Here is a 23,563-nt window from a genome sequence, read left to right on the forward strand (position 1 = left end):
GACATCACACACCCACACATACAGACAGACACACACACACACACACACACAGATATCACACACACAGAGAGACATCACACACACACACAGAGACATCACACACACACACAGACATCACACACACACACACACACACACACACACACACAGAGAGAGAGAGAGAGAGAGAGAGAGAGAGAGAGATATCACACACACAGAGAGACAACACACACACACACACACACACACACACACACACACACACACACTGCCACCCACAACAGTCCATAGAATCATTTCCCAAGTTTGGGAAGTTTGTTCAAGAGACTGAAGATTCCAGAGGAGGTGTCATTTCTCCACAGATGGAGATCGACAGATCCCCGTAAGCGAGCAGTTTCTCCGCATGAGTCCTGATGCGGATCTTAGACCTCAGGAAGTGTTGCTCTCAGTGAGCATCCCGTGTTCCAGGAAGGTGAGGATAGTCCTTCCTCTCCACTTCAAGTGGCCCCACCGGCTGTAGCTTGAGCAGGCTCAGGACACAGACGTGTGTTTGCAGAGGGGATGAAGTTCACCCTAGGTAGTGAAAGAGGCTACTGGTGTGTGTGTGGGGGGGGGGGTTGGGGCTTGGACACAGTCACTGTCCCCTTGCTGTGTAGCCCCTGCCACTTCTAGAACTAGGAGTCCGTCTTCCTTCTTCCTCTGCCCCAAACTCTAAAGTTGCTTTTCCAAAGGCGTCCTTGGCCCTTTCTGACGTCTTCCCTAAGAGAGACAGCTCTGCCTAGATCCTGGGGCCTGAATGAAGCTGAAAAGACATTTGCAGGGGACCTTTCAGGGGGAAATCACGCGTTTGGAGTTGGATACCCTGAGGCTTGAGTTCTGGTTTCAAGACTGGAACTAATTAACGAATCACCCCAAGTCCATGACTCCTCATTTGTAGAGTGGGAGAATCAAGCCTGCCACAGGAGATGTGATGGTTTAGGCCGACTGCCGTCCCACAGAAGCACACTGAGTGGCTCAAATAATGGAGCTTTAGTTCCTGGGACGTCTGGGGCTAGAACTCTGATATCGAGGTATCTGTTGGTGACGTCTTGTAAGACCTCGGACCTTGACCATAGTTGCCTTTCTTTTACCATTTTGTGGTCCTTTTCATGTCCTTGTCCAATTTGTCTCTTCATGGACACCAGTCAACTGGGATTAGGGCCCCGATTTATTAGGGCCTCTCTTTTATTTTGACCCCAAGAACTGAAGTACTGTGGTTTAAAATTCCAGCGTCTGAACTTAGGGAACATAGGACAGAGGCCAGAAAGTGTGCTGAAATCAAATACCTTTGGCTTGGAGTTGTCTCTCAGCGGAGTTCTGTCTGTGGCTCTTTCTCTCAGTGGGAGTTTGTGTCAGCCTTCCAACAAGCCCAGCGCCAGCAGAATGCACTAGCGATCGTCAACTCTGGAATGAGGGTCCTCTTTAGAGAGGGCGGTGACCTCATTAAGGAGCTCTCCATTGTTTATGGTGCTGTTGGTCCCACCACCATCAGTGCTAAGAACTCCTGCCAGAAACTCATCGGAAGGTGAGACGCTGTGTCCTTAGCTTCCAGGTACCCGAGCCACCTGCCCTGTGGGAAGCTGCAACAGAAAGAAGACAAAATGCTTGGGATCTCCCGGTTTGATGGCTGGAAACTCAAACAAGATATCATCGTCCTTGTTGCTTCTTAGCAAATTTAGAAAGGAGCATTCTGTAATCTGTGTACATAGTGTGTGAGCATGGATGCATGTGCACGTGTCTGGTGTGTGTACATGAGTGTGTGTATATGTGTATGTAAGAAAGAGACAGGGACAGAAAGGGGGTCAGATGCTCATTTCTTCTCATATGAATTTACATTCTTTTCTAGGGGGAATCTGAAGATCTTTTTCTGATTAAAAATAGAGCGTGTGCTAACTGGTTGCTAACCTTCTTTTTTGCTTACCTGAGCTGTTTTATCTGTAGGTAACAATAGGTAATCTTTCTTCAGAACTTTCTAGATGAATTAAGAGAGAGTAATGATTCAGCACGTGTGTTTTAAGCCTTCAGTGGCTCAGACTGCCTGGTGCACATCTTAGCTCAGTCTCCTTTACTTCTTAATTTAACGCAGTCAGTCTTTTTCACACCATGGAGCGTCTGTTTCGTGACCTGTTACAGAAAACCAAACCTACCTCATGAGTGGCTGAGCAGGTTACATATGTGAACACACACACAGTGCTACCCGGGAGCTGGTGAACAGAAATGTCCTAGGAGTAGATGAGGCAGGGAGTAACTCCTGGGCTCAGGACTTCTGATGGGTGAGGATATGGTGAGACCCAGCCAGATGCTTGGAGGGTTGCTGAGCATCCTAAACTCAGCTTTCCTGGCTGCAGACCCTGCTCTCCTGCTCCCCGTAAAGACTGCAGCCCTGGGCCTTATCCATTAGCCCAGCCTGTGAGATCATGAGCCCTGGCAGTCTGAGTCTCCTCCCGTGCCTCTCACAGGCCCTGGGATGAAGAGATGCTCCACACAGCGTGCAGGCTGGTTCTGAATGAAGTCACCCTGCCAGGCTCTGCTCCCGGGGGGAAGGTGGAGTTCAAGAGGACCCTCATTATCAGCTTTCTCTTCAAGTTCTACCTGGAGGTGTGCCAGAGTCTAAGGAGAATGGTAAGTGGAGCCATTGTGTGCACTGTGATGCCCAAAGCAGGGGCAGCGGACCCTGCTGAGGATCCGTGGACCGGAGAGGATGAGAAACTAGAACCCCATCCTCCTGGTGGCTTTCACTGGGTGGTCTCATGGATGGCTGTATGTCTGAAGAGGGATTACAAGGAAGGCACAGACCTGCACAGGGGTTTGCTTAACACCTCTCAGTTATTAGGACTTCTCATCTGTCGGCATAATGCTGAGAAAACTTGTTAATGAGGTGAATGCATTTTCTTCCCACTTGCTGAAGCTTACCTTATTGTGTGTGATTCTTTGTCTGGGTTAACCCTCATAAGTCGATGGCAGCCACCCCCATATTGGGAAGTGATTCAGCGGAGGGAGGAGGCTCGGCGTGGTCCCAGCGATTCAGAGGATGCTGGTTAGAGTGACAGTTCTTGGCAATGCTGGTGATCCAGAGGCATTCTTCTCCTGCTTTCCCTGAGGGCAGGGCTTTGCAATTGTTGCCCAGGGAAAGCATGCCTGGAAAAAGTTCTCTGAAAATTATTTTCGGGGTGAAAGGAACTTGGACCTAATGGTCCACATTAGCCTCCTGCCACAATCAACCCAATTAGATGAGATGCCATGATTCCTTGCCTTGTATAGAAATCAGACAGTAACTTTAAGTCGGAGGGAAGATGTGGGAGAGGGGGCCAGTTGGATCAAAAGACATTATACAGAGCTCTCAAAGAATTCCTAAAAGCTAATACATAAATAAATCAATAGAGGACAGGAAGTCTTCTCATGGAGATCTCGAAAGGCTGTCTTCTCAGTATAGATGAGGATAAATAAGAACCAATAAGCCATATCAGATGTTCGCGATGACGAGCTTGAAATCGTCTCTAAATGACGTATTTCCACCAGGTCTCTAAAAGTGAGAAAGTAAAGCAGCTGTAGACACTCACTCCTGATGAGCAGCAAACAATACGGTTCTTGGTGAATCCACTGATATATTTGACAACGTCTGCCCCATTTAGCTTCCTCTCTTTGAAAATCTAGCTGCTGCTGGCTTTATTTTCTATTAAAAATTTTAACTATAAAAGTTAAATCATTATTAAATTATAAAATAATCGTGAAGTATATCATTTAATGGCTTCTATAAAATAGCACCTGACCTGCTGTCTGTTCTCAGAAGTTCCTTTCTGTGGGGAGATGGCAGCTGTGCCCCTCTGCCCTTCTCTGTGCCTGCAGATGTCACTAAGCAGCTTTGGGGACATTTGCTATAATGGGCGTTGGTTCTGACTTTTCCTGCTTTGAGTTTTGTCTTTTCTGTTTTATTTTCTTTTTGTTGTTGTATTGGTGCATACCCCCCTCCTGCCACTTAGGAGAGCAAGTCTGTTATCTAGACAAGGTTGAGAAAATAGTGATGAGCGGAAAATAATCTAAAGGAGCAGAGACGGTGGCAGTGAGTGATATTCTGATTTCTTGTGGTCTGTCACATCACAGAGGACGATATGTACCTGCAGGGTCCTCCTGTGGTCAGGAGGGCATTTAGATTTCCAGGGCTCTGAAAGGGTGAACACTTAATCAATTCCAGACTCCAGGGTAGAGATGTTTGCTGGGAGCTGCACCAGCGTTCTCCCCTAGAACATTCTGGTAGATTTAAATTCCCACTGTTCTTTTCCTCTGCAGGACCCAGCTCACTATCCCAGCCTGGAAGTCAGGCATGAGAGTGCATTAGAAGATCTTCATTCAGCACCTCACTGGAGAATATTAACCCACCAGGTTAGTGCGTGCGTGTGTGCGTGCGTGCGTGCGTGTGTGTGTGTGTGTTTAAAAATCAAAGACAATAAGAGCTGTGGTGGTACACGCCTTTAATCCCACCACTCAAGATGCAGAGGCAGTTGAATCTCTGTGAGTTTGAGTCCAGCCTGGTCTACAGAGCGAGTTCCAGGACAGCCAGTGCTACACAGAGAAACCCTGACTCAAAGAACAAAAAACAACCAAACAAGCAACCAAACAAGCAAATCAAAGAGAGGACTGCAGGGCCTTTACCTGTTGGGGACACGTTGCCTTCTCCAGTATTTATTAACACTTCCTAACTAGGTTGGGAGTGTAGCTCAGTGGTTGACTATGGACAGGGCCCTGAGTTTGATACCAAGTACCTCAATAGAGGAAAAAGAAAAGGAACCCAAAGCAAATAGAAATCACACACAAAAAACCAACCAACAAACCAAGCAAACAAACAAACAAAAAAAACCCCACAAAACAAAACAAAGCAACCCAAAAATCTGGAAAGAGGCCTGGTTTTATCTTAAAGCCTGTTTTATTTTTATTATTATTATTATTATTATTATTATTATTATTATTATTATACTATGGCTTCAGGCCATGGACATAAACAAGCTGGCCATTGCTCTAAACTTCCTACCCTGACTTTGTAGCGATTCATCAAAGCCCAGTTCTGAGTTGGCCGGTGAAATGTTTTGGTAGATCAGAGGACAAGAACACACCCCCGCCCCCAGGGGCCATGGAACCACACCACAAGATATTGCAACAGATGCTAGTTTGTGTTTTCCCTGTACTGGGAACCTTCTTCCTGAGTCCTTCCTGTCCACGTGGGTTTCCGCAGGTTCATCTTATTGTGAAATCAAGCAGAGCACAGCGAGCATTTCCCAGGTTTCCTGCTGCAGGCTGCACTATGAGAGTGTGCGACCTGCAGCTTTGGTGGGTTTGGTTTGTTTTTCCAGACATGGTTTCCTGAAAGTGTAGGACCCCCGTAGCTTGGGTTGTTTGTTGTTTGTTTGTTTGCTTGCTTGTTTTTCCAGACGCGGTTTCCCTGGGTAGCCCTGGCTGTCCTGGAACTCACTCTGTAGACCAGGCTGGCCTGGAACTCAGAGATTCACCTGCCTCTGCCTCATGAGCACTGGTATTAAAGCTGTGTGCCATGGCTGGCTTTCCCATAGCTTTCAAATGGAAGGTCCTGTCATAACACCATAAAAATATAACATGGAGCTATTCTGCTGGTAAACTGGATAAGATTAATGTGTGCTTTCTTGAAATAATTGTCAGGAACCTGGACCTAGAGTTTGTTAAGCAAGGAATGAGAAGAGATTTTAAAACATCAGTACACCCAACCTGTTGACAGATTTTGTTATAAAAATTCAAATCACACCACAGTGAACTCTGAAGTTGCTGAGGATCCCTGGAGGATTGCAGTTCAATATGTTCAAAAATTTAAAGATGCCAAACTGGTTGGGGAGAGAACATTGTGAAAGTTAAGAACAGCTGCCTTTTCCCTAGTGTTCTGTGAAGAACACACTCACAGTCTGTGACTTATGGAGAGACCCTTAGAGCACTTTGGTCACGGATTGCTTTTCAGGGAGGAACCAAAGTCAATGATGGTTGTTCAGGTGATCCAAGAAAACTGAGTCTCCTGAGCGGTTGATACTGAATGCATTTGTACAGCTGTGTTCTGAATCAAAGTTTGGGGTGCAGTGTGTCTCCCATACAGATAAATCGGATAAATTTTGTTTCCTTTTCCCGGCTGGTCTCAGTCTCTCTCTCTCTCTCTCTCTCTCTCTCTCTCTCTCTCTCTCTCTCTCTCTCTCTCTCTCTCTCTCTCTCTCTCTCTCTCTCTCTTTCTCACACACACACACACACTCACGCACACATGAGCATCCGAGTTTCTAGAGCTATTTCAGCTCTCACAAGAAACACTTCTCCCAATCACGTTCTTGCTATGAAAGTTCGCTTTCAGACCCTCACAGACACAGGTCATCATTGACAGAGGAGGGTTGTTGGGCATCAGGGTCCTTGACGAGTGGACCCCTCTTTTAAGCTCTGCCCTGAGGAGTAGATGACAGGGGAGGGATGCATGGCAGAGCCAACTGTGACCTTCATACTGGCAAGTAAGAAAGAAATGGGACGTGCTCCCCTAATGGCCTAACACCTCCACCCCAGCCCGCCCCGGTAGAACCAAGCCTTTGGGAGACATTCTGCATCCAGACTGTCCCTGGTGACCTCAGGAGATCACCTGACTGGGGGGCTATCCACCTTCACCCACTGTGTCTAGCCACGTAACAATCAGAAGGAGGTAGCCAAGCTCGCTCGCCCGCTGTCCACTCCAGCTGGCTTCTACTTTGATAAATCAGCGTTCACATCTGGCTGTCATGGGCTTGAACATTTCCTCAGTCTTTTGGCACCTGAACGCCATAAAATTTCAGAAGATTTTCTTCACGGTTGTGAAATGTTCCATTATTTACAGTAAAAGGTGTTAACATTAATAATAGAAAAGTCCAGGAGCCTTTTAGATCCCTGGGAACACATTCTCTCAGTGTCCGAGCCTATAAATTACCTAGAATTCTGCTCCGCAGGATGGAAACAGAAAATTTCTAAAAGAACATTATAAAAACAAAAAAGAGATGTGGGTAATTTTTCACTCAAATAGTGTAGAAGCTGAGAGCCTAATATAATGTGATTTTTCTGTACTTTAGGGGAGATTTTTTCAGAGAAACTGATTTCTCCCTCTGCAGCACTTGAGCAGACATACCTGATGATGCTGTATCATCTGTTTGTCTTTCTGCCCCAGCTCAGGTCTCTGAGGAGAGGGAGGGGGCGCTGTCAGGAAGCAGGGCAGTGAGTTGGATGGGTGGAGCCGGTGGATATTGGGGCCACTTCAGATCCCCGCTCCAGCCTGAATCACAGTATGCCGATTTGGTGTCATATAAAGAAGGGATTGAAACCCATGTGCTTAGACCAGTAGAGTTTCCGTTAGAGATATCTGGGATCTCAATTTCAAAAGCTAAGAAAATAAAAATGTGTCACATTTGCACATTCCAATCTGACTATTAAATTGTTCTAATAGGCTGTTTGGAATAGTGAAGAGAGTGGCAGTTTTCACACTCGGGAGTATTCTGACTTCAGCATACATGTACACCGCTACTCTCTCATGGGAGACACACTCTGTGATCATCCCTGCAGTCTCTATGGAAACATAAAGCTAGATGTCGGTCCTCTATTCAACAGAGGGTGGACCCAAAGCAGATTCCTCAAGACCCGATTGGGCGTCCCATCATGCACCTCTCCGGGATTAAGCATGCCACCGGTGAGGCCATCTACTGTGACGACATGCCTGCAGTAGACCGGGAGCTTTTCCTGACCTTCGTAACCAGTTCCAGAGCACATGCTAAGATCGTGTAAGTGTCCTCACCCCACAGCTGGGGAGATTCTCCTCCATGTCTGACTCTGCTCTGTTAATGGAATGTAGTGGAATGGAGGGGGTGAACGGAGGCTTGGTGACCCCCAAAGTAGAGAGGACATGGGCTTGAGATGTCGGATTCCTCACAATGTCCTGCACAGAGTCACTTGACTGTGTCCCAACTTCGTCCTGTGTCTGGCAGAGAACTGTCAGAGTAGTTACCTCTCCAATGGTCCTCATTTCCCAACCTCCACAATCTCCGTGTCTCTGGCCCACGTGTCTGCTCTGAGGAGCTGTCTGCTCTGTTTCCCAAGGTCCATGGACCTGTCAGAGGCACTCAGCCTGCCGGGCGTGGTGGACATCATTACTGCAGATCATCTTCAGGATGCGAATACCTTTGACACAGAGACAATCCTGGCCACAGATGAGGTATCGCCTTTTTGCTTTCTGTTTGAACAATTTTCCCAGTTAGTGGCACCTCATACTTTCATAGAGATAGTGTATAATTTTCCATACTTTAAAGAGTTTAGTATTCTTTGAACAGTAGTTGTGAACCAAAAATATTCTAATAGCTATGAATTCCAGTGTATTCATTTCCTACTTGAGTGAAGCCAATTGGTTATGTGAACAACTTTCAGGCCTGCGGGTGTACATAACTCAGCTGTTGGAATGCTTACCTAGTGTACAGGGGCCCTGGGATCCCTCCCCAGCACCATAAAAACTGGGTTGTTTGTCTAAGCCTGTCCATCCAATCGCTTGGATGGTGGCTGAGGCAGAGGATCAGAAGTTCAGGGCCATCCTCAGCTACGTTAGCCTGGGACATGAGAGCCTGTCTTAAAAAAAAAAAAAGAAATAGACACATTGGTATTTTCTATTATAAAGTCGTAGCTTTCTGTTGCAGAGAAAGAACAGGTGAGCACAGCACCGTTCACGTGATTTGCACACCTCCTGGTCACAATGCGTCCAGGGTGTGAGTTTTGCATTAAGTTAGTGTCCCCTGTGTGAAGTCATTCCTTGTTTCTTGATCTGAAAGTTCTCTCTCCCTCTCTGAAGTAAGATTCTAGAGGAAGGAATCCACAGTTCATTCATCCTTCTGTTCATCTCCCATGGCGTTTTATAATGAGCTCAGCAAAGACGTGCAGACCCTGCCCTTACATCACTTCCCCTCCAGGGAAGGCCTAATGGGCTCAGCCCCCTTTCCTTGTGATAAGTTCATTTACATGTTGTAGATAACCCCCTGCCTACCATAATTCCTGGAGTGAGAGCTCATGCTCCATTTATGTGTCTTTTTCATGTACTGCTTCCCAGATGGGGTGAAGCCGAGGGGAGCTGTTCCAACACAGGCCAGGTGAAGGCGTCAAATGATTAACTCTGATGACTGGATCTCAGGCTACTGCAACGCAGCAAAGACGGGACGGAGATTCTTCGTATAGCTGAGACATCTCAGTCCTCTGTCTACCCAAAAGAACTTCCTAATTTCAAACAGCCCCACCTCTGGCTCTCCCTTAAAGACAGCTAGGCCCTCACGAGTGTGAAATTGAGTGTGAAGCTCCCCAAAGCAGGCCTGTGCACCCCATTAGAGGCCATGTGAATCATGGCCTTTACATGTTAACAAGGCTGCACATGGTAGCTGTCCTCAGAGTCGGCCCCACAGTCTGCCCCACCCAAGCAGAGTTTTGCCTCTCTAAGAGTGGGAGCGAGGACCACAGCCAATGGGAGGAGCCCAACTGCGTGTGCCTCCTTTCTGTGCCTCAGGTGCATTGCGTGGGCCATCTGGTCTGTGCCGTGATCGCTGAGTCTGAGACCCAGGCCAAACGAGCAGCGGAGAGAGTTAATGTCGTCTACCAAGACCTGGAGCCACTGATCCTGACGATTGAGGTATGAGATCAAGCTGGTGGAGGCAGATCAGGGGCCAGAGCATGGGTGTGAGCGGTCGGTCCGTTCCAGGGCTTCAGTGTAGGGATCGGGAAATCCCATGCACTAGGCGTCCAGAGCTCAGGGATTCCACTGACTCAAAGTGTGAGTGTTAGCAATTCCCCCAGCAACCTGGTTCTTTAGCCTCCTCTCTGCCACTCCCAGCAGAGCCTTCTTCATGTGCTCAGAGAGGGCAGCGAGGACTCTTGGGCTCTCGGTTCATGTTTATGATGAGAGGTGCATACGCTATTGCCCCAGCATCCTGAGATCCAGTCATTTGGCCACTTAGGTCCCATGTCTGTCTCTGGATTAATGCCTGGCCAGATGAATGGAAGAGTTGTGGTCACAATGGAGATGGGGTAGGGCAGATTTTTTTAAAAAGTGAATGAGCTGTCTAGGGTGTAGAGACCTATATAAAGATATCTTGGGGAGGGGGAGGAGGAGGGGGAGAACACCCAGTGGGTGTCTGGGGCGGCTGGGGCAGAACAAGCAGTCCTATAATTCCAATTTAGAGTCTCTAATGCTCGGCAGGCACACAGTGGGAACTGAAAAGATTTTCCTGCAGCACACTGTAGACACTACTTCAATATTCTTTAATTTAAATCTTAAGGATCCACGAGACATGGATCCCATGATGCATACAGGATTTTAGCAACTAAAAAAGACTGGGGTGTTGTACTGATATTCTAATTTTCATACAGAAGTTGAAAAGCCATAGAGGTTGTAAGACTCGCCCCCTAAAATGATAGTGTTCACCTGTATTCATGTCCTTAGTTCTCAAACATGGCCGTTGCATACATGTTAGCTACGCAAGCAACATGCACATGGTTACCTGCGTTGTGAAGTGTGGACCCACACCAGCCAGGCTTTGCGACTCTCAGAATGGGAGAGAGAGCCACCGTAAACGTCAGGGAACAGATCTGTTGGGGTGACTTCCCTGACAGCAGAGGCCTTTCTGTGTCACGGGTGTATTGTATGACTCATCTTACCTGAAAACGAGGAGAGTATTGGCCAAGATCAGGGTTTCCACTCGGCCTTGAGTGTGTTTCCTTGGTGTTTTCAAATTAAAATAAAGCCATGTCAAGAGGACAAAATTAAATAAATGATATTGTTTTCCTGTCCAGTTTCAAGTGAACACCTCATTTTCCCCCTTCTGGGGTTCAGGTTCTTTCCTTCTCTTGTTGCGTGCTGTCCTTGCTTACTTTGGATGGATATTCTCTCCCTGAAAACTTTGCTTTTGAGCTATAATAATTTTTTTAAAAAGTATTTGAGAAATGAATGATTCATCAAAGTTTTGTTTGGAATCTTTACTGGCGGCTAAATATCCACTCTTGCCCTTTTGGCTTCACAGCAAAATAAAAGTGCCACCCAACACCTTCCCCTTCCTATCTCACCCCCGCCCCATCCCCCCCACCCACCCCACCCCCCGCACAGATCCCTGGGGGCTCGCAGAGAACACCAAACATTGACATTGCAGGAGAATCAGCTGTCATTTGGATCAGAGGTCAAGCTTCCTTGGGTCACTCAGCTGCCAGTCCACGTGAAGGTGATCTGCCCAACTATGAGCACACGGTTGTCCTATGGCCACTTCCTGATAAGGAGTATTTGGGAAACTCTCTCCAAGTTACACAAAAAGTCAGCAGCAAGTGGTATTGAAAAATATTAACTTTTAAAAATAGGATTTGGAAAAGTCGCCTTTAAAAAATACTGGCATATCCGGAATTTCAATAAAGTGTTTTAAAAAGCATAGGAGTTGTTCTCAGCATAAAAAATCTTTCTAGCAGAAGTGTCTGCAAACAGTTGCTTCTGAGCCAGGAACTCAGGTTTCACGCCGCTTACGCTTTCTCGTTCTCTGAAGAGAGAGTCTCTACTGAAAGTCCCTGAAGAAGTGTAGAAAAGAAAACGTGCACTTCCCAGACTCTTTCTGTAACCGCCATCAGCAATCGATCACGAGTGTTTGGCGTGGTGCGAAGTTGGACTCATTGTTACCTTGCTAAGCGCTTACAACAATCCTTTGAGGTCAAACAACTATTATCGCCTCCAGATGAAGAAATGCTGGGTCCACCCAGGGACACGGAGCAAACACATCTCCAAAATCCGTAGCCCTACGGTGCTGTAAACAAACCCTCCTGTGTTTGCAGTACAGGAAATGGCCCAGTCATAGCAGAGCATGTGTAAGGGGTGGGCTGGGGTCTATACAGTTTCTGGAGGCCAGAGGGATCCGGAATTTGCACAGCCCCCATCTGCTGGCAGCCTGGCATTTCATAGATGAGCAGTAACCTATAATACATCATGGTCACAGGAGATGATATGTCAGTCATCCTGTACTGCAGCAGTATGGACTCCCAAGCTAAACAAAGAACCCAACACTGGTGATGATATCTGCACCAAACTTCTCAACTGGGTACCAGGGAAACCAGTGCATAAATGGACTTGTACCCTGGCAAGCCTTATGTGAGCTGTCAGTCCGGGGCTGGTGGCCCCAGGTGCCCCACTGTCCTGTGCAAAGGAAAAGCTCATGACCCTCCAGGAGGAGCATGAATTTACCAGACAGAGCCAGTGACTCCAGTCATTGGTGGTTTAGCCAGCATTTATAGGTAGTTACGCCATGGAGCCCTTTCTATGTCTCATGTCACCGAGGGCTGTGTGTGTGCCTGCCACGGATGATGCTCAGAGTGGCCCTGAGTCAAACACTAGGAAGTGGGGGCAATGACCAGGGATGGATAGCTCTGTCTCAGTCTGTGTCAGCCTGGAACACAATCGTTCTATACTGGATCCCCTAGGATTAGGTGTTTTCTGAGCAGGCTGCATCCTCGGACTCACTGGGCACATTTGCATTTGCTTCTCGGAGAATCTCTGAAGCTTGGCTTTCAGCTTAGCGTCCCAGGGCCAGTGGGGGAATGCCAGGATTCCTTCCACAAGAGGAATGCGACCCAGACCCGACCATTCTCCACAGGGCTTGGACTCCCAGGCTTTCTAACGCAGGAAGCCTCGCTTTTCTCCCCATTCCTGTTGCAGGAAGCCGTGCGGCACAAGTCCTTCTTTGGGCCGGAAAGGAAGCTGCAGTGTGGGGATGTGGATGAAGCCTTCAAAATGGCTGACCAAATTCTTGAAGGTAAAGCTTGCTTTAGCAGTGAGCCACGGGGAAACTTTCTGGTCATGTCTAGTTTAGGGCTTCCCTTGGCTTCTAGAAACCATCCCACAGCCTCAGGGGTGCTGCTCCCAGAGAGCCAGTCCCCATTCAGAGACCTTTCCCTGTGTCTCTGGTGGGACCCACAAGTCACATGAGGGACCCAGAAGCAGGGCATCTTCTCGCCCATCGCCAGTCTGCTCTGTTACTGTGACTTCCCCTCCTTGTTGGAAGATAGTTCATCAAATACAGAATTCTGGGTTGACTACAGTCGAAAGTTTTGTCCCAGCTCCAATGTCACCATGGTTACAAAGGAGAAATAACAGAGTGTTCTTAGAAGTGCTTTCTTCTCGCAGAGCAGGCACCGACCTTTCCCTGGATTAGTTTAGTTTTTCTGAAATTGAACCCTGCTGTGTCATGCTGACGATTGCTTTGGATTTATCCAGTTTGGGGGTCACTCAGCATCTTAATTCGGTGGGTTTCTATTATCTGCCAAGTTTAGAAAATGCTCAACCATTACCTCTCAAATACTTGGTTTCAGTGACACAAGCCCCAGACCCCTGTTCTTGGCCACATGGTTTACTCCATTTTTTGTAGTCTATTAATTATATTTTCAGATTGGCATATTTTATTATTGTTGTTGCCATTTTTATTATTATTATTATTATTATTATTATTATTATTATTATTATTATTATTTGAGTTTTTGGAGACATGTTTTTTCCTGTCTGTCATGGACCTCACTATGCAGACGAGGCTGGACTTGAACTCATAGAGATCTGTCTGCCTCTGTCTCCCAAGTGCTGGTATTAAAGGGGTTACCACCATATCTTGTTGGAATCATTGACATGGCCCAGCAAGGAGCTGGGGAGTACTCATAACACCCTGGGCTCCCCTCTTGACCTCTGCAGGGAGAGCTGGGGCTCCAGGTTCTTCTTGGCATCTGTTGCTTCCTGGGTAAAGGGATTCTGTCTTCCTAGTCTCCTCTCCTTAGGGTCCTTTTGTGTTCATGAGGCTGTTTGTTTTTCCATAGCTCCAAAATTAGTTATGTAACCAGCAGACATCTTTTGATGCCCTCTAACTGTGGGAAACAGAGGGAAAACGAGAAAGGCCTGTCCAGTGAAGTGATAGGACCCACTATACAAAAAACAGTTAGGAGACAGCATTGGAAAAGACCGGGCAAGGCACGAAACCCGCTAAGTCAAAAAATAACCTGAGTGGAAGAACTGAGAGAAAAGAGAGTGGGCCGAGGGTCAGAATCACCCAGAAACCCTGCAAAGATGTTTCATTTGCCTCTGTAGTGGGAGTGGGAGTGGGGTTCGTACTTCGCCTCTGGGTGTTTGGGGATTTCTGGCTTCTCTAGAGCCAGTACTGGCTCACATGAGGTGCAAGACAGCAGTAACTCTGAGAGCCACTGCTATTGGGGGTCCTTTATTGTAACCTGAAGTTCCTACTCATGCTGCTTTGCCCTCTAGCTTTAGGGACTTCTGTCAGTTTGTAATGAGAGAGAGAGAGAGAGAGAGAGAGAGAGAGAGAGAGAGAGAGAGAGAGAGAGAGAGAGATGAATGGATTTATTTGGGGATAATATACAAAAAAATAGAGGTTTCGATATTGGAGATTGATGCCGAGAAGGGTTACCCTATTATCTAGAGAACAAAGGGAAAGGTCAGGTTTGTTGGTGGAGAAAAGAGTATCCAAGTTCCGTTTACAGAAGCCCAGTGACGTTGGCAGCATCGCCGGCAGAACATGGGCACACTCTGACTGGCGTGTGTCAATATTTGGTAGATAACAATTATGTGTAATATTACATTAGGTCCTCTTCACTTTGGGTTGAGCTTGGGAGACAGTTTTGGAATGCAGACACACAGGCCGTGTTCTCTCCAATGGCCCCTGGCTGCCATTTCTGTTGTGTATGACACGGTGACTCGATTTTGGACAATTAACTGTCATACTTCTTAGATCAGCTTACACGTAGGGTTCAGGGGACTAGATACATTTAGGGGGAGGAATGGGGAGGAGCACAATAGTCCTCTCGTCTGGGACCTAGAAGTCTCCTGTCACAGAATTTTGGCTCTAGACACTCAGAGGTCTTTCCTTAGGGCTCTGGCTACACACAGAGAGGCCCAAGATTCCCTCTATAGCTCTGCTTTCGCCTTGGAAGCTGAACACTGGGATTCGTCACCTTCATGGTGAGGCTTCTCTGTCTAGAGCTCACTCAGTGGAGTTTCTGTCCGGACATCATGGGAGTGGGTGGGAGAGATTGCCTGCTTTTCTGCCAGCTTCTGACGTCTTAGTATTTCCTGTGACAGGTGAAATACATATAGGAGGCCAGGAGCATTTCTATATGGAAACCCAGAGCATGCTTGTTGTTCCCAAGGGAGAGGATGGAGAGATTGACGTCTATATGTCCACACAGTATCCCAAATACATACAGGTAACACGGGGTCCTAAGGAGGGGGCGCGGCTAAATGAGTTCTCCCAGCAATATGGACCGGGAACAATTACAGGCAGGACAACATATTGAGTACTAATAGCCATATTAAATTGGATATAAACAGCCATATAGCTTCCTAACATATAAAAGGGGCTTTATTAAAATGGAGAGAAGAGAGAAGACTTTGTCTGTGGATCCATAGCTTTAAAATCAGCAACAGCAAGCATCTTTTGATGTCCTCTTGGCTGTTGAGAAACAGAGGGGAAATGAGAAAGGCCTGTCCTGTCAAGTGATGAGACCTGATTTAGAAGAAGCAGTTAGGAGACAGTATTGGAAAAGATGGGGCAAGGCACTAAACACAATAAATCAAAAATAACCTGAGTGGAAGAAATGAGAGAAAGGAGAGTGGGCCGGGGTCAGAATCACCCAGAAATCCCACAAAGAAGAAGCCTTAATTTGCCTCTGTAATGGGAGTGAGTCTTGTTAGATGGCGGAAGTGAGGCTATCCCTGGCAGTTCCGCGGTTCAAACACCACTCAGCCATTCAACCACAGTCTCTTCTGAAAACACTGGGTGCTTTTGTCCCATGTCCCAGGCAGCTCTCGTGCAGGGGAGGAGATGATGTCAGGCTGCACTGGTCTAAGCGTCGAGGTAAAAGGAGGCAAAGTGAAGGGACCTGGAAGCAGTGGAGGCACCAAGGAGCCAGGGGAGGAGGAGTGTGGGGGTGTACAGGGCACTGGGCAGGTAGAACACCAAGAGGTGCCGGATGGCTGCTGTCCACAGCTCTCCTGCTCCATTTCCTGAGTGACACTGGGCCATTTATCTTGGGATCCCCCTCAAGTAAAATCCCGTAGTTTAGACAAAATGCTCTATAAGTATTAGGATGATCAAGACTTCCTGGGAAGTCCAGCTGGGCGGTATTCTCAGTTTCCCAGTAAGGACAGGAAACGTAGAGACGGGCGAATAGAGAGGCTTAGAAGACCACAGCAGCTTACTGATTCAGAAAACCTCCCTGAGGGATGAGGGTGGGACAGATACGCTGGTCGGAGGTCTAGTAGGCACAGAAGTATTTCACTGCTGTAGAAAGAACTAGTTAATAGTAACAGTGGTTTGGGCAATGTCGTTCTAGCCAAATGAGCTAACTGTGAGCATGGGTGTGGATGATGGTGCGGCTATTGGACGTTTTCCTTCTGTTATTGATGATAACTACATAAACATCATGGCTTGTGTATCGTGTTCAATATTATGAAATCCATCTGTGTAATGGTCCAGGCACTTGGGGACAGACTTCCTGTTAAGCTTGTGGGTATGACAGTGATGGCCATGTATGCCTTGCTGAAGATGGGATTAAAGAAAACCATTACTGTCCCCAGGATGTAGTCGCTTCTACCTTGAAGCTGTCAGCCAACAAGGTCATGTGTCATGTAAGGCGTGTTGGTGGGGCGTTTGGAGGAAAGGTCGGCAAAACCAGCATCATGGCTGCCATCACCGCCTTTGCCGCCAGCAAGTAAGTGGGGAAACCCGTTACCAGATGCCAGCTTAGGAAACGTCTTTGCCTTATTTAAGAACCAAAACAAGTATATCGATTACTGAAAAATACGATGAAAGCCATTGTAAAAATATTACAATACTTGGGCTGGCTGGTGGTGGTGCACACCTTTAGTCCCAGCACTTGGGAGGCAGAGGAAGGAGGATCTCTGAGTTCAAGGCCAGCCTGGTCCACAGAATGAGTTCCAGGACAACCAAGGATACACGGAGAAATCTTGTCTCAAAGAACCAAAATAAATAATAAACGAGCAAATAAATGAAGTATTACAGTACTTGGAAAGTCAACAGGAACAGGCCCTGAGTGGATGGGGTTACTTGTCTTGAGCATAAAGAGTCTGAGCTGTATGCTTATTGATCAGCTATATAACTGCTTAGTCTCCCCAGGTCAATCAACCTCCCTCTTTCCTCCCCTCCCCTCGGTCTCTCTCTCTCTCTCTCTCTCTCTCTCTCTCTCTCTCTCTCTCTCTCTCTCTCTCTCTCTCTCTCTCTCTCTCTCTCTCTCTCCTCTCCCTTGATTAAATAGACATATTCTGGGTTAAGTTTACATTTATTTGTATCCCTCAAAACCTCACCATAGGAAATTATTAGCATACAAAAGAGTTCCACAATAGCCCCAAATGGAGATTTATTTATGTGGGAATAAACTCACAGAAAGAGTAGCGATCTGTAGTTCTCTGTGTACTCTAGGAACTGGAACTGAATCCAGCAGCCAAGAGGCGTGCATGCCCCTACATCTGCATGGATAGCACACGAGACCACGCCCAAAGTGGTGTAGGATTTCCCAGAGCAGAAAATTGCCTTTGAAGTCAACACACCTGGAAGGCGTACTATCATTGAGGAATAATTGCTAGCTCTCTTGCTCGCTTGTTTCACGCTTCTTTATTTTCTGTGGCAGACATGGTCGCGCAGTCCGCTGCATTCTGGAAAGAGGAGAAGACATGTTAATAACTGGAGGCCACCACCCTTACCTTGGAAAGTATAAAGTGAGCAGGAGGAGGAGCAGGGAAGGAGTTGTGCTGCAGATAAAGTATTCTGTAAATGCAGATGGCAGTGTGTGTCTGCTCTGCTGGGGAGAAAACACGTATCAACAGATGTCCCCTCGTCAGGGTGTCTACTGCCGTGATGAAACGCCATGACCCAGCACCTCAGGGAGGAAAGGGTTAATTTACCCGCAGTTCCATGTTACAGTCCACCATTGAAAGCACTTAGGGCAGAAACTCAGTCAGGGCAGGATCCTGGAGGCAGGAGCTGATGCAGAGGCCATGAAGGAACGGTTTGTTCCCTGTGGCTTGTTCTACCTGTTTTCTTATAGCACCCAGGACCACCAGCCCAGGCTGGCATCACCCCAATGGGCTTGATTGATCCCCCATAAACCACTAATTAAGAAAGTGCCCTACATCCTTGACTACAGCCCAATCTTATAGAGACATTTTCTCAATTGCTGTTCCCTCCTCTCAGGTGACTCTAGCTTGTGTCAAGGTGACATAAAAACCAGCCAGGACAGAACGATCATCTGTTTCACTACTTCTTGTGCTCCAGCTGAATTACCATCCAGTTCAATGAGATTTCCTCAGAGATGTGTGTGTGTGTGTGTGTGTGTGTGTGTGAGAGAGAGAGAGAGAGAGAGAGAGAGAGAGAGAGGGAGAGAGAGAGAGAGAGAGAGAGAGAGAGAGAGAGAGAGAGAGAGAGAGAGAGAGAGAGAGAGAACCGGCTAGAACTGTGCACTGCAGAGTGAATAATTGGAAAACCTCTGACTGTGTATGTCTGTGAATGGAGATCTGATAACCATTCTTTTCACATAGAAAAGGCAAAAATAGAATAATTCCTATAACAATAGTGCTACGTGAAATTGCAATTATTTGCAAATTGTTCCTCATTTTTTAATATATCAAGCGTATCTTGAAAAACCATTACCCAGAAATTCCTAGAAAAGATTTTATCATAGAAATTAATTATCTATTGCCTTTTAAAAGACTCTTTTACATTTTAAAGTTGTTTGATAGCTTTAACAAATAACCAAAATCTGTCAGCATCTTAAGCCTTTATTATGTCATTTCTAATTTAGAGTAACAGCCTTGTAGCCTGCATAGATTTGGGGTGGGAGGACCTGCTCTAGTCATTCAGGGACCTGTTTCTCTAATGGCAACTTTATCCCTTTAGACTGCACTCTTTAATGCTGTAACCACCAGGTGCATTCAACTATTTAACTTCACACTTAAGTTAAGAAAATACAATTAAACTAAGATTATGTTCTATAGTGACATTAACAATATTTCAAGTGCAGTGGCCACCTGTAGTTTCTGACTGCCAAGGTACACATGTAGTCACAATGTTGCCATCGTCCCCAAGGGCTCTATTGGATCCCTGTACAGGGTCTCTGAGTCCTCCATGGAGCCATTACACAAGGCAGTGGGCAAAGCCACACTCATGGGGCTGATACACCAGGAGCCAGCCCTGTAAGTGTGGGACTTCGATTCTGTCTTTGAGACTGACTTTGCCACCTCCCTGGCTAGGAAATGGAGTCATGTGTGCCCAGATGCCAGCCTGGGGGAGACTCAGAGCCTCAGAATAACCACTTTAAACTTGACCTCACACCGAACAGTGAGACTGAGTTGATGGTTGATGAGTTGCAGCCGTAACTGGTTTGAGTCCTCACAGGAGGCTCGTGATGCTGCAGGCAGGATGGTCTGAGAGTGAGAGGATGGAGCAGGATGTGGCTCAGGAGGCAGGATGAATGCAGGCAGGAAGCGGTAGAGTCGAGAAGTGGTTGTAGGATATGGACCAGATGAGCTCCCGAGTATACTGTATACAATAAAACAGTGCTTGTTGAAAACCTTAGCACCACGTGACAAAGAAGGCCACAGAACACAGGCTAGAGATCTCTAAAAGAAAAAAAATCAAAAAGCTGTGAGCATTCTGGCAGGAAGCTGGTGATCTGGTTTGTGTAAGTTTGGGGGAGAAAGGAAAACAGGACGTGGAAACAGAAATACCCTTCACCTAAATGCACCTTCATTAAAAGGACTGGGCTGTTGTTACAGAGGCCATGACCATGGCAGTGATGGTCAGTGGTAGAGAGCGGTGTGAGGACCGGGAATGAGGTGATATTTACGTGGTAACAAGGATGCTCTATCTCAAGAGCTCTTGTGCTGTGTTGATCATCTGCCCCACCTCTGCACATCCCCTGATTTATTTCCATTTCAAAGCTAGGCAGAGAGGTTCCCCTGTATACTCTCTGCATTTCCCATGGCCATGACAAAACACCATTCAAACATCTTAAAGGAGTAAGGATTTATTTCGATTTCTAGTTGGAGGGAACTGCCCGTCATTGAGAGGGTGTGGAGAGGGCAGAAGCAGAGCATGAAGGGTGTTCACACTGCAGTACAGTCAGGAGAAAGGGAATTCTGAGAGTTGTGCTCAGCTCCTGGTCTCCTCTGTAGCTGTCTAGGACCTAAGCCAAGGGGATGGCGCCACCCATTGTCAGGGTTGGTCTTCCCACTTCAGTTAACCCAGTCAAGATGATCCCTCCAGAGATGTCCAGAAACTCATCTCAGAGGTGATTCTAGATCTGTTGAGCTGATGATTAACTGCCACACGGTGTTTCCCCTGGGTCACTAGCCCTGCTCCACATCAAAGAAACAGATGTCCAATCTGAATTTGTGAAGCTTTCCAAAGCATGACTAAGCAAACTTTCTGTAGACTCAATCTCCTGAGCCAGTATCAACAGGCATTTCTCTGTCCCCTGCCCATAGGTGGGATTCATGAAGGATGGCCGAATCGTGGCCCTGGACATAGAGCATTATTGCAATGGAGGGAGCTCTCTGGATGAGTCATTATGAGTAAGCATATTAAAAGTAGTTTTCAATCTCCAAAGTTTGTCACAGAAAATGACTCAACTCAGGAACCATTTACTCTTTAAGTAACACTTTATGAGAGAATGGAGACTCTCGCTACACAGTAGCATTGAGTTACTGTAATTTGTGTCTCTGCTTCCTCTCCATGCTGCCCACTCTTAGCTGTGAGCACTGGACTGAGCTTTCTCAGCTTTGGCTCTGTGGATATTTCCAACTGTGTAACTCTGTGCACTATGAGATGTCACCAGCATCCTTGACCTGTAGATGTCCCTGTCATGCCAACTCCCAATCTGAGCAGCCAAATCTATGTTCAGACATTGCTAAGTATCCACATTTGGTAGAAGGAAGGATTTCCTCTGGTTGAGTATCTGTGCATTAAAACAGATACCAGAACTCCTTTTAAAATTTCTAGACTGTCTCAGTCTATAGGCCCAGTGCTTAGGGGATGCAGACATATCCCAGGCTTCTGGAAATAGCTGGAACTTGAAAAAAAAATGCATTTGCTCTAAAGTGTGAAAATCAAAGGTATTAATTAAGAAGAATTGAAATCCTTTAAAAATTATATTACAGCAAATTGTATTGATCTGGGGTGTCATGTCCTTCGGTGTTTTTGCTGAGACGTGAAGAGGGAGCTGTTGCCAGCCTGGTTTCATTGGGCTGTGTCTGCATGATAGGACATATATAGAAGGCCAATGTCTTCTCACGTCCATTCTTGGTTTCTTCAGGTGATAGAAATGGGACTTCTGAAGATGGAAAATGCTTACAAGTTCCCCAACCTACGCTGCCGGGGCAGAGTCTGCAAAACTAACCTTCCATCCAACATGGGTTTGCGTGGGTTCGGCTTTCCTCAGGCAGGGCTGATCACTGAAGTCTGTATCACGGAAGTGGCAGTCAAATGTAGCCTGCCCCCCGAGCAGGTAACCCCACTCTAGTCTGGTGTATAAAAGATGCTGACTATCTGAGCTGGGAAGGTTTGGGGTTGATCACGTTGAAGAATTCGATAGGTGATCTATGAAGTAAATTATTGGCCCGAGATTGCCCAGTCAACTAGTTAATACGGCCAGTAACCAATTTAGTGATCTTGTCTTATCCATGCTCCACCTTATAAAAACTTGCAAACACTAATTTTAAGAGTGTAAATTGGATCTTCACCTGGTTAGTGATAAGTTTCCATTAGTTGGATTTGTATTATCATTGTGTATTTCTATATGAAAATGTCTGCAGCTAGGGTCAATGGCATATTACATTAAGTTCCACTTTTCCTCTTACAGGGATCTGGGCAGTTTCTAGATGGGTTTCTGGGGAGTGTGTGCTTATAATGGCCTCTATCTGCTGTGGAGGGAGCTGACCATAACTGGGAGGGTTTCTCAACTAGGAATAGAAGGCACTTGGTTTCTTTTGCTCTCAGGTGAGGGTCTTAGTTGCTGGTTCTGGGAAGACAGTCACCATCACTCAGGGTGTTAGACTTCTGGGGATATCAGAATATGTTCGTTTGTGGTTTCCTGTGTAAAACCTATCCAAGACTGAGCCAGTCCGCATTTTCATCATGGGTAGTGGAAGCAGATCATGCAGCTTCCACCTGCCTTGAGGGAATAGTCGCTGTTAGTGGTCGCTCTCGACAGGGCATGTCGCTTTCTTCAGTGGTGTAACCACTAGTAGGTTGCCCATACTGTAGAAAATGACCTCCCACCTATGTCTGCACGAGACATTGTGTAGAGTTGTTCATACAATGCATGCACAGGCAGGGGAGGCTGGGAAGGAGAAAGGTTTCAGTGGGATGGGTGAGGGCTAGAGAGGACATCGGGAATGGAAACAGCTAAAATGTGCAGTGCGCATGCATGGAACTCTCCAAGAATTTACAGAGTAATCTCATCTGTCCTTCCTCCTAGCCGTCAGTTCAATTTAGACAAATATCCCTGTGGATTGGCTTTGGGAATAAGTGGTCTTATCTCACCATAGCATCTACCTAACCCAGGTTGCATATCCTGGGCACCTTTTAACAGATACCCACAAATACAAGCACTGAGAGTCAGGGATGTACCTGGACCATACAGAGATACATGGGAATAGAGACCAGGGGCTTCATCCTATAAACTTGGACAAGAATGGCATAGAGACAAGAGAGTCTAGCATAGTTGGTGTGGTTCTGAGTGGGGAATAAGGAGGATGTTGTGCCTGAGAAGGGCTTTAGTGTCAACTGGGTAGCACATGAGTTGGCCCTTTCAGGACGGGCAGAAGTGGAGGAAGGGGACAGGGGGTGAACAAACTATGTCTTCTGAGCTTCCCCTCACTTTTCCATCTCTTCCTGTTACAGGTTCGAACCATAAACATGTACAAGCCAATCGACTGTACCCCCTACAAGCAAGAGATCAATGCCAAGCCCCTCCTGGAGTGCTGGAGAGAATGCATGGCCAAGTCTTCCTACGCGATTAGGAAAACAGCTGTAGAGAAATTCAATGCCGATAATTCCTGGAAGAAGAGGGGGCTGGCCATGATTCCCCTGAAGTTTCCTGTGGGTCTTTTCACAGTGGCTATGGGACAGGTCAGTTCTTGGAACCCAGGTGGGAATGTCACCTGGCAGAGACCTGGGGAAACAGAGGAGCTGAGGAAATGTCCTCCACACTGGATCAACCATGTGACGGCAGGGACCAGATGTCAAGCCCCACCCAGGCTGTGTGTAGCCTAGGCTGCATTACTCTGGGACACAATGGCTCTTCTGCTTATGCCCCCACCGTGGGTAGGAACATTCTTGGAGGGAAATGGAGCACCCATGATTTACTGCAGGCTGATGCTAAGCAGCTGAGATACCTGCTCAGGGTCCTGTTCATGTGTCCAGTAAGAGACTTCTCCTCTCCCACTGTGACTTGGTGTTTC

The 23,563-nt window shown here is 46.8% G+C and overlaps 1 protein-coding gene across 1 annotated transcript in view; it reads left to right on the forward strand.

Annotated features, from left to right (window-relative positions):
• LOC119803860 (aldehyde oxidase 1-like) overlaps positions 1–23,563 on the forward strand; it is a 53,975-nt gene that overhangs the window by 14,947 nt on the left and 15,465 nt on the right. The window contains 14 exon segments of the mRNA XM_038315299.1: positions 342–451; positions 1,359–1,543; positions 2,478–2,640; positions 4,306–4,398; positions 7,642–7,811; positions 8,128–8,242; positions 9,569–9,691; positions 12,746–12,842; positions 15,167–15,291; positions 16,664–16,797; positions 17,734–17,821; positions 20,588–20,674; positions 21,415–21,606; positions 23,004–23,231. Coding sequence (XP_038171227.1) covers positions 342–451; positions 1,359–1,543; positions 2,478–2,640; positions 4,306–4,398; positions 7,642–7,811; positions 8,128–8,242; positions 9,569–9,691; positions 12,746–12,842; positions 15,167–15,291; positions 16,664–16,797; positions 17,734–17,821; positions 20,588–20,674; positions 21,415–21,606; positions 23,004–23,231 — 1,910 coding nt within the window.

The sequence above is a fragment of the Arvicola amphibius genome, chromosome 18 (assembly GCF_903992535.2).
Source record: "Arvicola amphibius chromosome 18, mArvAmp1.2, whole genome shotgun sequence".
In the NCBI taxonomy this organism is placed as follows: domain Eukaryota; kingdom Metazoa; phylum Chordata; class Mammalia; order Rodentia; family Cricetidae; genus Arvicola; species Arvicola amphibius.